The 16,385-nt window shown below is 40.1% G+C and overlaps 2 protein-coding genes across 2 annotated transcripts in view; both read left to right on the forward strand.

Moving 5' to 3' along the window:
- The window catches only part of LOC134464325 (zinc finger protein 501-like), a 419,382-nt gene that overhangs the window by 326,008 nt on the left and 76,989 nt on the right, over window positions 1–16,385 (forward strand). The gene's annotated exons all lie outside the window — the stretch shown is intronic.
- Window positions 1–16,385, forward strand: part of LOC134464143 (gastrula zinc finger protein XlCGF57.1-like) — a 38,698-nt gene that overhangs the window by 11,766 nt on the left and 10,547 nt on the right. Inside the window, exons 2-3 of the mRNA XM_063217603.1 lie at window positions 4,713–4,792; window positions 5,576–6,058. Of these exons, the coding sequence (XP_063073673.1) occupies window positions 5,596–6,058 (463 nt within the window). The 5' untranslated portion in view covers window positions 4,713–4,792; window positions 5,576–5,595. The remainder of the gene's footprint in view (window positions 1–4,712; window positions 4,793–5,575; window positions 6,059–16,385) is intronic.

Below are 16,385 nucleotides of genomic sequence, written 5' to 3' on the forward strand. Positions count from 1 at the left end.
CCTGGCACCTGCGCTTCAATTCAGTTTGGCGTGGGGTGAGCATGGGGGAAGGCCATCCTTTTGCGTACCGCACTACTCTCGCACATCTCATGGACTAACAACAAACTCTGTTAACCTGGAACAATTGCTCTACCTTGCACTGAAAGACTATTGGGGTCTAAAGGACTATTGGAGTCTCTGTCGAAATGGTGAGCAATAAATGAAGAAACGGAGTTAACCGTGTGGACATTACATCATTGAGTGCGCGTAAGACAAGTTTGAGTTCCCCCTGCTTAGCCCACAGCGGCGCTGAACCTAGTTGGATCTGGTAGCCGCAATATCATCCACAGTGTCTGCTTTGAGAAATTAATCATTCTCAATTTGCACTACTTATTACATATGTGGTATGATCTGTTAACTTCAGAGTTACTTATTTTCAGAATTACAGAAAGTTCTGATCATTCTGCATATTGTAAGATGAAATGGTGATGACGCAGTGAACATGCTAAGAGATATGAAACCTGTCCAATCATGCAAATGACATCCCACTATAATAAGATTTTATTCAATTTTCTTCAAAACAACACAACACATTGCAGAAATTCTTGTAGCCATCATATGTAGGTCTATAGGATGTAATGGAAGCATTTACACATTGTCAGCAGCGCAAGCACCCTTTTCTCACAGACCCTTGATGTGCCCTACAGACAGACTTGAAGTACTTTGTACATGGGCCCATCTAAAACATGCAGTACAATGTTAAAGGGACAGTTTGGTCAATTTCAACATGCAGTTGTAATGCTCACACTACCCTGGACTTGTCAGTGCCTGAGATTTTTTTTTCTTTCTTCAGCCGATCCTGGTCATTGTAATGGGGGCAGCTCTTTGTTTACATTTCAAAAAAACATTTTTATTTATTCCCAAAAACATCCAAAAGGTTATAAAACATCAGCAGACAACTAGCAAGCAGCAGTACCTTTTGGGAAAATATTTGGAGTTGGCCTATGTTTTATTTTTTAAAAATGTAAACAAACGCTGCCCCCATTAGAATTGCTCATATCTCGGAAAGGGCTGAGCCGAAAAATGTGGCATCACCAGGTACTGACAAGTCAAGGGTAGCGTGAGCAATACAACTGCATGTTGAAATTGACCAAACTGTCCCTTTAAGATTTTGTTTGTTAATTCTTAACCTACAAACATGGAAAAGACAGAGGAGATGAAAGACATTGGAAACTTCTTGAATGTAGCAATCCCATTACAATAGAAACAACATGAATTGTTTGCCAATTAATGACTATATGTAGTAGCCTAGCCCAGTGGTTCCCAACCTTTTTCTTCAGGGACCCATGTTTTTACTATTGTAAGGTTTGGTGACCCAGCGCCCGCATGAGAGGAAGTCACTCGATACGCTCTGTCTCCTACGAAAACTCATTTTAGTCATCATTTTATTCCTCAATTCGTCTTTGTTCAAAAACAGAATAAATGTTTAATGTAGCACTTAAATTTTGTTGCTTCTATGCATTTGTCATTTATTCAACATGGGCTACATATGGTATTAAAATGAAACCCCTTAAACTCAAGAGGGCTTCGCGACCCCCTGTGGATCTTTGGCGACCCATAGGTTGGGAATCACTGGCCTAGCCTATAATGCAACCTTTGTTATATAGCCTAATAGTGAGTTAAATTGAATCCGAATGTCTCAGCGTGCCCTACAATATCGCCCCCCTGTGGCCACATTAGCTAATGAAGATAATGTTGCTTGAGTGATATGTGGCATGTGCATTATTGAGGAAAGAGACGTAGGCTATGTGCCGTCAGTATTTTTCCTTCATATCATTCAGAAGCATGGTGTGATGCATACTTTGTACTATGTTGCGCATATCTACCATCTCCTCTTTGACAAACTGACCGATTTGTTTTTTCACTTGTTCTTACACACATATTGATGACCATGGTGCCTATGTAATAACACTTAACTTTGAAGTGAATTATTTGCAGAATTACACTGTGAAATGTATTCTTCCTTTTTGTATGCATACATATGTGCGCTGTGCACCTTGTAAACTTGTAACGGTGATAGCTCAGTCAACATGAAAAGAGATAAGAGACATGCAAAACCATGCCTATGAGAAATCCCATTGTAATAAGATTTTCTTTAATTATCTTCGAAATGACACAACACACACCATTCTGGTTAAGCAAGCCGTTCCATGACCATGTTTAGCACCCGAGACAATTGTTGTTTTCCTCGCACGAGTACAGCGGCGTCCGCACGGTCCGAAATATGTAAAACGCCAAAAAAATGAATTGAAGTGAATGGGACCGTAAAGTCCAGAATAGCTGCGCACATCAATGGCTGAAAAGACACCAGTCCATAGTCGTTTTACTCTCTGGTGTAGAAAACACATACATTGGAATGACAGTCATCTTCTCTTCGACTAAAATACTACTGAAAGCGAGACAGTCATTTCGTTGTTATAGGCCTAGAAGGAGACCACGAAAGAATGTCAAGTGGGTTACTTAAACATAGGCTAAGAAGAACGCCGCCGCCATGCCAAAAACTCTCCACAATCTCCACCGGTGGCAGATGGACACTCCCAACTGAGATCCTTCCCGGACGTGTAGTCCCAGGTGGTTTTATCACTCCCAGACGTTCGATCCCACCCGATTATATTTCACGTATTATCATACACTGCCACATACAAGCAATTTAGGGTTAGGTTTAGGGTTAAGGTTAGGGTTAGGGTTAGGGTTAGAAACAAAAAACTAACATCAAAAAGATAACTAGCTCCGTTATATGGCGGTGGGCTCGATAGTCTGGCTAGTGGGAGCGTGCCGACCGGGGAGCGATTGGGGTTGGGAGCGACAATCTGGGAATCTGCTGGAACACCACAGGGGTGGAAAGAGTACAGAAAATGTGTACTCAAGTAAAAGAATCTTTACTTCGCCTAAATTCTACTCAAGTACAAGTAAAAGTACCTATCTAAAAATCTACTCAAGTAAAAGTAAAAAGTACTTCACTTAAATAATTTGAGTAAAAGTTACTTAGTTACTTTTAATTAGCTTTCCTCTTGAGAATATCATGTTTATTTTTCTTGAATATCGTCCACCATAACCTCTATCTCTTGCTTGGCACCAGCCATCATCCAATACATTGATACAAGATAGTAAAATAGTGGAAATGCTGTGTGCCATCCTGCACAATCTTTCATTTCCGGCGGATTGTGGCATTATTGTGCATGGCATTTTGTCTCTCAGTCGTTTAATTTTACTCAGTACTCAGGCCAGGTTCCAGAACTTCCAGTGTAATTGAGTAAAGTACTTGGGTCAAAATGTACTCAAGTACAAGTAAAAGTATTAATTTAAAAAAAATACTTAAAAAGCACAAAGTATTCATAAAAGCTACTCAAGTAAGCTTACAATACTTGAGTAAAAGTAATTAGTTACTTTCCACCCCTGGAACACCGTTATCTTTCATGGCACGTTATGTTTTTGTCGTGATATTGTCTCGTAGTGGCTGCAAGGGTGTATGTCCATTAGGGCTGGGAATCGATCCAAATTTCCTGGATCGATTCGATTCCGATCCAGAAGGTCACGATCCAATTCGATCCACGATCCGATTCGATTACAATTCAATATTGATCTTCTGTATTGCTGGGTTGTCACGTTAACCCATTTATGCCTAAAATTCCAAGACCGGCTATAAAAGCCTAAATATCTCAACCTTTGATACCCACACAAACATGAAATACCTTGGTATGAGAGAAAGAAGTGGGAAACTTGGTATGAGAGAGAAAGGTGGGAAAACACTGGCACTATTTACTTGAACAGGCCGTGTGTATTTGTGCATGTAGTCTACATGAATGTGGAAGAAAGCTACAGGATGTGGTTGAGAAAATAGCACCTATAATCATCGGCAAAAGATCGATCCACAAAGTTGTGAATCGATATCACACTTTTCGAACGTGAATCGATATTGGATCGCGATTCGATCTTTTGAACCCAGCCCTAATGTCCATCCAGTGTAACATACATTTTTCAAGAACATAATGCACCACTGATGCTGGCCTGGTAGACTGAATCTGACGGCTACGGTCGCATCAGACTGTCTGACACTTCATTGTTTGAGGTCACTGCTATTACTGATTTTACGGTACCCTTAGACGTATGTCTTTGTTCCCTGCCTAACGAGACTCGTGGAGAAACAGGTCATAGCAGGTATGCTTGTGCTGATGATGACATTGGGGGAAAGCTTTTGTTAGGCCTATATTATAAATAAAGATGTGAAATGGGTGGCACAAGTCCTGTAATGTGCTGTGCTATTTAGAAGAAATTGGAATAAAACCTTATGTTGGGATGTGGGATATCATGGGCAGAGTTTGTATGTTGTTTTTAGACTAGTCTAGTCTGCACATGAATTTATAGATTACATTTCTCAGGACTGCAGAGTTTGCCAACAGGTAGCCGGTACCATCTGCTAACTTCATCAGCAGGCTCATAGTGTGCGTTCCAATATGTGACCTTGCGTCCTCCACTTGTGCTTGTGGCCTCGTACCAGGAAGTAATGCGTCATGATGACATCACTGACAACAGCATTATATTTCAATATCTCGCAAAAGCTCAATTGCAAAGTCATTTTCTCATTTTCAAACTGGATGGTGAAAGAAGAACAGTCTCCCAAAAGATGTTGTGGTTAGGCTGACAGCTGGGAAACTTTATTGTTTTCTCCACAGAGGAGGGGCCAGGAGGCAAGGGGAGGCCAGGCCACAAGCACAAGTGGAGGACAGGGACGCCTGCAGACTTGACCAGTAAGGTACGCAGCGGCGGGCTCAGTGATGAATGAAACAGCTTAGCCTACCTGTACTGCTACCATCAATGCCTTCTTGCCAGCCCACATGACAACTGTTTTTGGCTATGATTGAAACTTTTCACTTTCAAGACATTAATTTTGGTTATTTGATTTTTCTTCCATCAGCGACGGCACAACACATGTTATTCCAAGTGGGAAATGGAGAGCTGTCTTTGCTAACTAGAACTACTAGACTGAAATTTGCGGGCTATGTCTGACTGGAGGTAGCCGCTCAAGTTAGAATTCCGCTGATGGAACTAGAACTTGTTACTGTATCTTTTTTCAGGAGCGCGCGAGTTTTACGCACAGAAGCAAAAAGCAGGCTATCTGCCTTTGTAAATTAATGTTGCCCAACCATAGTCTCTGCTCTTTAATTTGCTTCATGCTGCTTCTTCTCATATAATATGTTGCATTGTCACAACATTCATAGAAGACACAATAGGCGTAATATTTATTTTTTTTAAAAGAAAAACTTCCTCCACTGGTGAAGGTACGCACAGTGCGTACGGCCGTACGGCTCAAGGCGCCCTTGGTGGAGGATGCAAGGTCGCATATTGGAATGCACAAGCTTACATAGTGTCATTATATGCAACTGTCTGCCTCTGGTAGCTGCTTGTCTTATACTTTCGCCATAAGTATCAAAAGTACAGTTTAACTGCCACAGTTTTTAAATTGAGGCTGGGTAGCACATGTAAAATTTGCAAACTTTTCCAGTAATTGTCATGATGTTTCTGTCCGGTTTTAAAGGTTTAGAGGAGACCTTGAATATGGCCTCTGCAGAAGTCAACTCTCCACACCAACTGATGAGGAGCATCAAAGAAGAGACAGAGGAGTTCAGTTTAGCTGACTCTCCATCCCAGCTGAACATAAAAGAAGAGAGAGAAGAGGTCCCTGCTTTTCCAGAACAGCTGAGTATAAAAGAAGAGAGAGAAGAGTGCCCTGCTTCCCTACCTCAGCTGAACATCAAAGAAGAGAGAGAAGACTTCCCTGGTTCTAAAGAACAGCTGAACATTAAAGAAGAGAGAGATGACTTCCCTGGTTCTAAAGAACAACTGAACATAAAAGAAGAGAGAGACGACTTCCCTGGTTCTAAAGAACAACTGAACATAAAAGAAGAGAGAGACGACTTCCCTGGTCCTCCATCCCAGCTGAACATAAAACAAGAGAGAGAAGACTCCTCTGCTTCTCCACCTCAGCTAAGCTGCGCAATAGAAGACTGCGAGAGATCTGGTAAGTCATCAGGGCTTATTGTATAGTATAAGATTGTCATTAGGTCTTAAAGTATAAGCTTAGTATAGTATAGTCATCAGGGTTTATAGTATACTAACTGTAACTGTAGTATTGTCATCAGGATTTATTTTTCCTTTCCTGCTATTTTTATTTAAATTCAAAATCTTCCGGTGTATCCCCTAGCTCACGGATTTCGAACTCAGAACCGGGGGCCAAATTTGGGCCATGAATCCATTTTATTCATCCCGCGAGATCATTTCAAATATGCGTTTATAGTTGGCCGACATACACCGGTAATGTATAGCATAACAAGATTTGAACATGTCACATTCATGTCACAGGATGTGAAGACACAATTAAACTTATCCAAGTATAATGGGAAAGAGTGTGTGAAATTTTACTATAAAAATAAAGTGCATGTACGCACAATTTCAGTCCATTTTTTTCTAAGTAAATGTTGAGTTCGGCCTGCAACTTCGTTCCAGATTTTGATCTTGGCCCTCGGTCAATTTGAGTTTGACACCCCTGTAAATCGACAAAGCCCTGTGAAAAGTCAAAAGTAAGAGCTGTTTTAAAATGACATTGTAGCACAGGGTGCTTTTTTATTACAATGCATATGACTCGTTTCCTGACTTCCCATGGCCCTCCCGTGAAGGAGAGACAGTGGAATAGAAAGGAATCACTGTCGGAGGAGATTGAGAAATATTATATATCACGTCACCTCTATTACTGCTCTAGATAACGTTTCTGCCAGTTCTGTGAGGCAGAGATGTTCAGACTGCCATTATTCTGATTTAAAGTAAATAAAGGTCCGCAACACTGTTTAAGCTTAATGCTCCCAAAACTTTAATAGCACAATGCTATTACATTTTTGGGAGCATCAAACAGTGTTGCGAACCTTTACTTTCCTTTCAGTTGCATTAGGGTCATTCCACGCCAAATCAACAAGTGCCCGCGCACTTAGGTCTCAAAAAATTCTGAAAATATTACCAAGTGTACCCATGGTACTTAAGAGAAACACTGTACATTTATTACTGTATTTGAATGTAAGATGTATACTCTCCGTGTTACAGCCAATTTTACTGGGGGAGGGGGGTGCCCATTTTGTTCACACTCTTTTTTTTGTCAAAGTTCACAAGCCCCTAGCTCAATAACTAAACCATGTATGAAGCTCAAATTTTGCATGCTGGTACATAGATAGGAATAGTTTGTTGCTAAACTGTCAGTTTTGGTCTGTATGATCGTGCATTGTCATAGCATTCCCTCAAAGATGATACAAATTGTACTGGAGTTTTTGGCTGTGCTCTGTTTAGGCCTTCAGAAGACATATTTGTGCACAACATAGCCTCTTGATTTTTTTCCCTTGTAGAGACAAGTAGGAACACTCTCATAAAAAGCTATAAATAGAAAGGAAACCCCATCAGTGTTTGAAAAGAAGACTTCACAAGTCTGACAAATCATTTTGGGTGTCATTTTCAGAGCTCCAGAACCCCTTGTGGGATTGTCCACAGATTTTTATTTTATTTTTTTCTTCATTCTCCATGAATTCTTCTTTTTAAAAATGCCAATGAGACTTGTCTTATGTGATGTTTTCTTATTTAATTTCCACCCTGAACATGGGAACCATGCACATTGAGAGCAATATGTTTTCTATGCGTTTCTTCCGCTGCCATCTGCTGGTCAAAAAAAGTAACAACATGACTCTTTGTGCCTGACCTACTGTCTCTTTTGGTGTGCGAACCTGCTCCCACATTGAACGCTCGTGGGTCATTCTAGCTGGAATCAGCTAATTTCTGAAAAATCTCCCAATCAACCCCCTCAGATTTGCCTGAAAAAATGTATATGATGGCTTAAACATCCAATAGATAATATCCACAATATCAGAACTTAGCTCTGGATACTTTTGGCACAAAAAAATCTGTAAATAAGTACACCCCCTACGCTTGTTTTAGCGTCATTGCATGAGTGACCATGTTCAGACTCAATTATCTCCAGAACTATTTGTGTCAGATTCATTATATTTTCAGGGCTAAGAGTCGCAGACCTGAATATCATATATTACAATTTGCAGCACTGTAAGTCAAATCACACCGTAATAATGTGCCTCTACTCGGTGTAGATATCATATGTTCTAGGGTTTCCAAATGTCTGTAAAAACCTCAAAGTTCTACATGTAAGGTTCATCCTTGGTAAATGGTCTGATATGTACCATGACTTTCACATCATAGTATATCTAACAAAAGGATCCAATGGTTGTTGAGGTACAGAGGTCCAAAGATGGGAAAAAAATAATTTGCACCAATGTTTGGAGCAATATTTCCAATCTATGACACTAGTTAGGAACTTTCTGTTTGGTGTTTCTGAAAGAGGATGTTTTTTTTAACAACATGTAAAAAAATTGGGATGGTGTTTTGCCTCATTCTTTTTATAACGGACTTCAAAATCTCAATTGGCTACAATTACTTGAAGCTATGAGGACCATGTCACCAACCGACTTGTCACAACTCTCAAATCCATGGCTCTGATGTCACCTTAACAGTGAAAACAAGATGGCTACCCTGTGAATGACAAAGCACATTCTAGGGAAACCATAACACTTGTAAATGAATTGATTGATGCCACACAGCAAGAATAGCACATTGCACATGGCTTTGATAGACATTAATTATTTTAATTGTAAAATCATAATAATAATCATCATCATCATCATTTTAGTAGTAGTAGTGGTAGTGGTAGCGGTAGTAGTAGTAGTCTTGGAATAAAGTGGTGAAATAGGAGAGGATTAAAGAATTGTAGCACTCTTGTTTGCAACAAGGACTCCCATCCTAACTAGTCTTTCAATCAGCACCTGTAACTTTATATTTGCTATGAAGCTTGTGTCTTACTCGTTAAGTTACCAGCTGTATTGCAAAATAACTTAATTCATACTGGCTAGAGATTCCCTCAGACAATTTTGACAGCATGGTCCTGGAGTTTTAGTTAGAAGAGTTTGCTTGCATTCAGTATGCAATATCAGGTGAATTTTGAAGGCACAGTAGTTCATATTGGCAGCAGACAACCATGTGGTCCTTGTCACATTGTTGCAATCTAATTCAGCTGCTTGCATCAATATAATATCATACCACTGCAATGCTAACAAGTGGATTGCAGGTTAGCAGCAGTGACTACAACAATCATGGTTTGGACACTTGTAAACAATGTTCAAAACTTGTAAAGTTCATCATTACATTGATCCAAGTGAGAAGGTGGAAGCCGAAAGGAAGCTTTACAGCATGCAAAAGCGTTCAGATATGGTGGTGGATTGGGGGCGGGGCACAGTTCTACAGTCAGGGTACCTCTGTCGTGGTTACTGTTGGCGGGGGTGGGACTGTTTTATGGTCGCATAGGAAAGTAAAAGTTGATTAGAGATGACACATAGGAGGAGACAGTTTGTAAAGAGGTATCCTGATTGTAGAACTTCCCGCCCCCCATCATCCTCCCCTGACGGAAGTGCCCTGAGCATGGTGGTGGTATCCTTACTGAAATCAATATCTATGTTGTCATTATCCTTCAAGGTATCAATTTTGTTGTACCTGTACAATGACAATAAAATGTCATTCAAAGTTTCATTCAGGTGCTCCTCATTGAATTGCCAATGACGGATGGTTGCACACAACAATATGAGTGCAGATACCTAATGCATCATCAATGACAATGGCAAGCTACCTTATAAAGTCAACTCATAAGGTGCAGCTGTTGATTGAAAGTTAAGTGTGTATAAAATAATTTGTCACAGGCCAGAGCATTAAAAGTTCCTGCCTTGTTTAATACATTTCATTTTTTTTTTTTCAAATATTAAATCACCATCAAGGAAGTCAAGGTTGCATCAAGGAAATCATATCAACACCTTGTTTTATTTCCAGAGGTTGTTTTTTTATGACTTCTCTCAAAATGGTACTTCTCTCAACCATCTTGAATTTATTGCTAACGTAGCGTCAGTGAGAACATGTTGCGTAGTCACTTGATCATCTGGCCGATAGTACACTTAAAAAGATGAGGCCAGAATCCCTGAAAAAAATCAGAAATACTGAGCTGAACAAACAGCTTTGCCTGGGCCCGGGAGAAAGTCGTCTGAAGAGACCCCTTCCCAATACATGCAATGTAATGAGTACCCAATCTTGATTCCCCCATGTCCTTGGCCCAGAACAATTCACCACTTCCGCTTCCCTCTGCACTATTTGATCACAGGCTTATGTCACACCGCAATGCGCTTTACGATCATTAAAAGGAATGAGGCAAAACACCATTCTATTTTTTTGCTATGTTGTTAATAAAAAATATCCTCTTACAGACACAACAAAAAACAAGTTCACAGCTGGTGTCACACTTTGGAGGTATTGCTCTAAAAAATGGTGGGGGGTTTTTTCATGACGCCACTTTGGATGGATTTGAGGGATGCATGCCACACTGCATTGAGATTTGAAAAGGCATTATACAAATAAAGGGGCAAAACACCATCCCAATTTTTAGATATGTTGTTAATAAGAATATCCTCTTCGAGAAACAACAAACAGCAAGTTCACAACCGCCGTCATATATTGGAAATATTGCTCCAAACAATGGTGTATTGCTTCCTTCCCATGATGCTGACTTCCTGGAACTATTTTGGAACTATGCCATTGGCTCCATGAGCCGCCATCTTTGTGTGAAAATGGAACACAAAAATCAAGGGGATTGGCCACCTTGTAAGAACCCAAAACGTAATAACTGCCCATAACGTAATAACTGCCCATAACGTAATAATTTGGGCGTAATAAAACCCATAACGTAATAACTTGCCCATAACGTAATAAACATTCCTTACCCATAACGTAATAACGTTCTGCCCATAACGTAATAAGTTATTACGTTATGGGCAGGTTATTACATTATGGGCCTTACTCTAAAAAAAAGCGTTGATAATGTAATAACGATGCCCATAACGTAATAACTGCCAGTAATGTAATCATTTGGGCCCATTTGAAACATAAAAAAGCCAATAGCGTCAAATAGCAACAATGGTAAATGTGTAGCCAAGTGTTTTAAGTTAACATTAGCTAAGGTTGGTTGACAGGTATTGCTAACCATGCTAATAATACTAAATTGTTAACTATGTAAATTTTATTCAGTAAATAAAATGTAACTAGAAGCACTCAGAGAGTGCAGACTTCCGCCAAGGATGCTGCTTGATACATTTGACCATGTTACAACCTAAGTCTTTCTGCCTTGTTTTAGTGCTGTTCTCGCAATTCAATTTCTGGTCACTAGGGGGGGTCTAGATAGTGAAAAATCTTTTGAAAAGACCTGGTTCCGGTTCGTGATCCGGATCACCACCAGAATTTAATCACTTGTTCCTTGGGTCATTACTAAAAGCTCCACAAAGTTTCGTCCAAATCACTTGGTTCGTTTTTGAGCTATCCTCCTGGTTCCGGTTCGTGATCCGGATCACCCCCAGAATTTAATCACTTCTTCCTTGGGTCATTATCAACAAACCCACAAGTTTAGTTTTTGAGTTATGCTGCTGACAAACAGACAGAAAAACAGACAGACAAACCAACGCGACCGAAAACATTACCTCCTTGGTGGAGGTAATTAGCTAATGTTGTTTTTATGCCCTGATGGAACAGACATCTATAGGCTGTGACAATGTAGTTTAATGATGATATCAAACTACTAATTATGGCAATATTGCTTATTATATAATAATATATATAATTAAATATATATTTTTATATTGTTTCTAAACTGAAGCAGGTTAGCTGATATGATTACTATACAAACTATCTTAAAAATGCTAATTATGGTACAAAATGAAATGATTAACTACGACTCTAGTCTTACTCAACAAAAGTAGGTTAACAAAGATACTAATAAGGTTAATTATTTTAAGATGTTTTATTGGACTGTCTGTTAAGTTATTGACTGTTTTCAATGCAGTAGCTCAGGGTAGATTCTTTATGCTCAATATCCTTACACTCAGTACACAGCACTTTTAGCGTTTTCTGTGGGAATGCAGTCTCGTTATAACTTGGGAAATTCCATGCTGCCTTGTCCAATCGTTCCAATGTGAAAGACCTCATGGAAACACTATACTTGTGTGCAGTTTGTACCATTGTACCAAATTAAATGAACTTCTGACAACATCTGAACATCAAATATTATCTTATTGTGATGCATTGTAAAATACATTTTACAATTTTTTTTATTTTTTTTTTTTTTTTTTTTTTTTTTTGAAAAAGGCCTATATTTATATCCCCGAAACGCGGAGCGTCGGGGATGTAATGGTTTTGCGTGTGCGCGTCCGCCGCGTCCGCCGCATCCGCCCCGTCCGCCGCGTCAGCCGCGTCAGCCACGTCCGCCGCCACCGCCACGTCCGTCCGCCACCGCCGCCGCGTAAGGTCTTTCGTGTTAACGCGATAACTTTTGAACGGATGTTTGGATTTGTCTCAGATTTTTTGTGTGAATGCTCTAGGGCAGCGGTCCCCAACCACCGGGTCGCGGACCGGTGCCGGTCCGTGGACTATTTGATACCGGGCCGCACGACATAAGTTTTTTTTTTTTTTTTTAATCCAGAAGACATGCCTTTGTTATGAACTGCAGTGCAGAACTTATCTCAAATATAACTTTTAGTATCGCCATATTAATATTTGCATTAGCCTAGACGTAGCACAAGTAGGCTATTTTAATTTTCAATAACAAGCAAACTTTTCTTTGTGCCGTCCATTTAGTTGAATGTCAAATGCGCCAGACGCATGCTCCGAGGCCGCGCCCACTTTACATTTCAATGCTGCAATGCAAAGTGGATGGTGGCCGTTTTGGAGTGTTGGCTGTCTTCTCCGGGCGGCTCTTTCTTTTTAAGGCTTTTGAACGTTGCGAAGCAAACTTTTGGGAGCTATTTTAGAAATCCACTTCTATCATTTGTTGCTATTGTATTTCAGTTTTGTGACAACAACGCTGTGTTACGAACGTAATTGCGTTGCGAGACATGTTTTGGTTGCAACTAATAATGACCAACACTTGTTTCAGGAGCTCCTGAAAGTCAGCGTTAGCAGAAAATCAAGCGATGACATGCAACCTTTTGCCGTTTTAAAAATATTGCACATAAAACCACAGGCACTCGAACCGCGGTAGAATCAAACGCTGGTTATGCAGCAGTCCACACAAACGCGACGCGAGGGCACGAGCTGCTAGTGGCAAACTTCAGCGGTATCATCTCCAGCATCCAACTATTCCCCGTGTCGTGTGTTCGAAAAAACAATGACGACTGCTTGTTGGAAACGGTTGACCTTGAATTAATGGAAGCGCCACTTAACCAGGAGACCTATAACCCAGTCATAAATAGCCCTGAATTTCACTGCGCAAAATGCCCTCAATGAAAATGAACATGGCCAGAGCAGAGAACGCATAGGGCCTATTCTCGCATGGTGAAAAATAGTAGCAGTATGTAGTAGCCTAGTTTTGGGTGATCTTACTTGCACAACTAGCCCTATGACCAATAATGGCTCCACAAATTAGTGGGGTAATTGTCAGTTTAATAGTCAAATACTAAATGTTACACATTTTGAATGGAATGAAGGAAAAGGATTAGGCCTTATTTTTAGACCCTATTGATACTATTGATACTATTATTATTAGGCCTATTAATAATAACAATGATAACTAATAGGCCTAATAATAATAGTGTGGTGATAATAATAATATTTATTATTATTATTATTATTATTATTATAACGCGTGACTACCGGTCCGCGAAAAAAAAATGGGACTCAAACCGGTCCCTGGTGCCAAAAAGGTTGGGGACCCCTGCTCTAGGGCAGGTTCATGAACTGATTCGAGTTTGGAGGTCAACACTTTCAAGATGGCTGAATTCAAGATGGCCGAATTTTTGTTTGGCCCATAACTTCTGACTGGGTGGATGGATTTCTCCCAGATTTGGTGTGTTAATGCTCTAGGGTGGGTTCATGAACTTATTCGAGTTTGGAGGCCAACACTTTCAAGATGGCTGAATTCAAGATGGCAGAATTTTTGTTTGGCTCATAACTTCTGACCAGTCGGATGGATTTCTCCCAGATTTGGTGTGTTAATGCTCTAGGGTAGGTTCATGAACTTATTCGAGTTTGGAGGCCAACACTTTCAAGATGGCTGAATTCAAGATGGCCGAATTTTTGTTTGGCTCATAACTTCTGACTAGTCGGATGGATTTGTCCCAGATTTGGTGTGTTAATGCTCTAGGGTAGGTTCATGAACTGATTTGAGTTTGGAGGTCAACAGTTTCAAAATGGCGGAATTTTTATTTGGCCCATAACTTCTGACTGGGTGGATTGATTTGCACGGTACTACCTTATTTTAACAGTTCACCATTTCAGTGATTCTACCATATTATTTAGGTACAGTGTAACAATATTTAATACCATGTAATACTAGTGTAATACCAGTGTAACAATATGCAATACCAGGTACAGTGTAATAACCAATGTACAATATTTAATACCATGTAATACTAGTGTAATACCAGTGTAACAACATACAATACCATACCACTTACACAAAAATACATGATGTAGTACAAAATTGGTACATGGTGTTACACTGGTATTACATGGTATTAAATATTGTTACAATGGTTATTACACTGTACCTAATGTGGTATATTCACTGTAATAGTGAACCATTAAAACAGTGTTACCATTTGCCCCATTTTTTGCTTCATTTTCACAATAGTCATTTGGTTTTAAGCCTATGCACGTCATTGATCTATGTATAGATATTAAATATATTTCTTTAATATTTTGTATTCATCATATACGTTTATAAAACGTGAACGGGAGTGGTAGGAATGATGGGGGACTGGAAGCGTTGCGTTTCGTGGATATACCTTAAGCAGTCGAAGGCGACTGCACAGGCAGTCTAGTTTACATTTGAGATTGAAGTGGATTAAGAGAATAGATTCATTAGAATTGATGGGGCTGTTCTTCAGCAGAGGCTATCGTACAATTTTGCCTCAAAATAAAAATAGAACACTGAAAGAGTCCTCATAGCAAGCTCAATAGTCCTCAGGAAGCACAAGTCCTTTTTCAGTTTTTGTGGATATCAAACAGTTCTGTCCGGTTCGACGTATTCAGACCTAAAGGTCTTGGCCTTAGCTGAAGCTGCCTCCTTGTCTGATGGTGACTCTGCCTATGTCTCTGATGTTGATCCTGCCCCTGCCCCTGATGGTGACCCTGCCTCTGTTCCTGATGGTGACCCTGCCTCTACTCCGGATGTTGATCCTGCCTCTGTTCCTGATGGTGACTCTGCCTCTGTCCCTGATGGTGACCCTGTCTCTGTCTCTGATTTTGATGATGCCTCTGCCCCTGGTGCTGAAAAACCCATGTGTCATGGAGCTCCCTATTAACCTTCAGAGGTTTTACAGAAAAGTATTGGTTTTGTCCTTGAACAAGATATGGCCATGCTTGGGGCATTTAAAGTGATGGTTCGGAGTAGTTTTCTGCCATGGTGCTGAAGCTGCCTCCTTGTCTGATGGTGACTCAGTCTATGTCCCTGATGCAGGACAGAATCTATTCAGCTTGAGTTGATAATAATAAACTCCAGCACTATAAACTTCCAAATGCTTAGTTTGGTGAATAGAGACCATATTTGTACTACTGTAGAAGTTTGGTGTCATGACATGTTCATTTTCTGAGGTAGGTTTGGAGATGTATGTGAATGCCCAATAGCACTTAAGCCAAGCTATTCGGAATAGCCATACAATAACTCGGTTACTCTGCTAATGTTCGCCCAAGCCAATAAACACTTTGGGTGGACTACTGGATGGATGTCACGGTTCAAATGGCATTAGGGTGAATCTACTCTGAACCATCGCTTTAGTGTCACACCTGATCCGTCAGCTGTGCACCATGTTTAATCAAAAAAAATATATGAGATGCTCTTGTGGAGAGCCTACTTGAAGGCGACTGTGGAGGTGACATATCAATAAGCATCATGAAGCTGTACAAGGCTGCTGGACGCAGCAGCCTTCTCAGCACACGACTGAAAGGCTTATTATGCGAGAACAGCCAATGGATGAAAGCGTGGATACTTCTTAGTCATGTAGGCTACGGAATTTACAAGATCAAGGACATTTACTGGAAAAAGTAACGTCAGTATTACAGTATGTGGATGTTATTCTACCTTATGTTTATGTTGAGTATGCATATTTTGTTTGTTTACATTTTTTACATTTAAAAGTTTGAGTCAGAACAAAGCAAGATCACAGCACACTCCAACACTTCAGCCATGATATTTATGGAAAGTAATGCCAATTTTATGT

The sequence above is a fragment of the Engraulis encrasicolus genome, chromosome 15 (assembly GCF_034702125.1).
Source record: "Engraulis encrasicolus isolate BLACKSEA-1 chromosome 15, IST_EnEncr_1.0, whole genome shotgun sequence".
In the NCBI taxonomy this organism is placed as follows: Eukaryota; Metazoa; Chordata; class Actinopteri; order Clupeiformes; family Engraulidae; genus Engraulis; species Engraulis encrasicolus.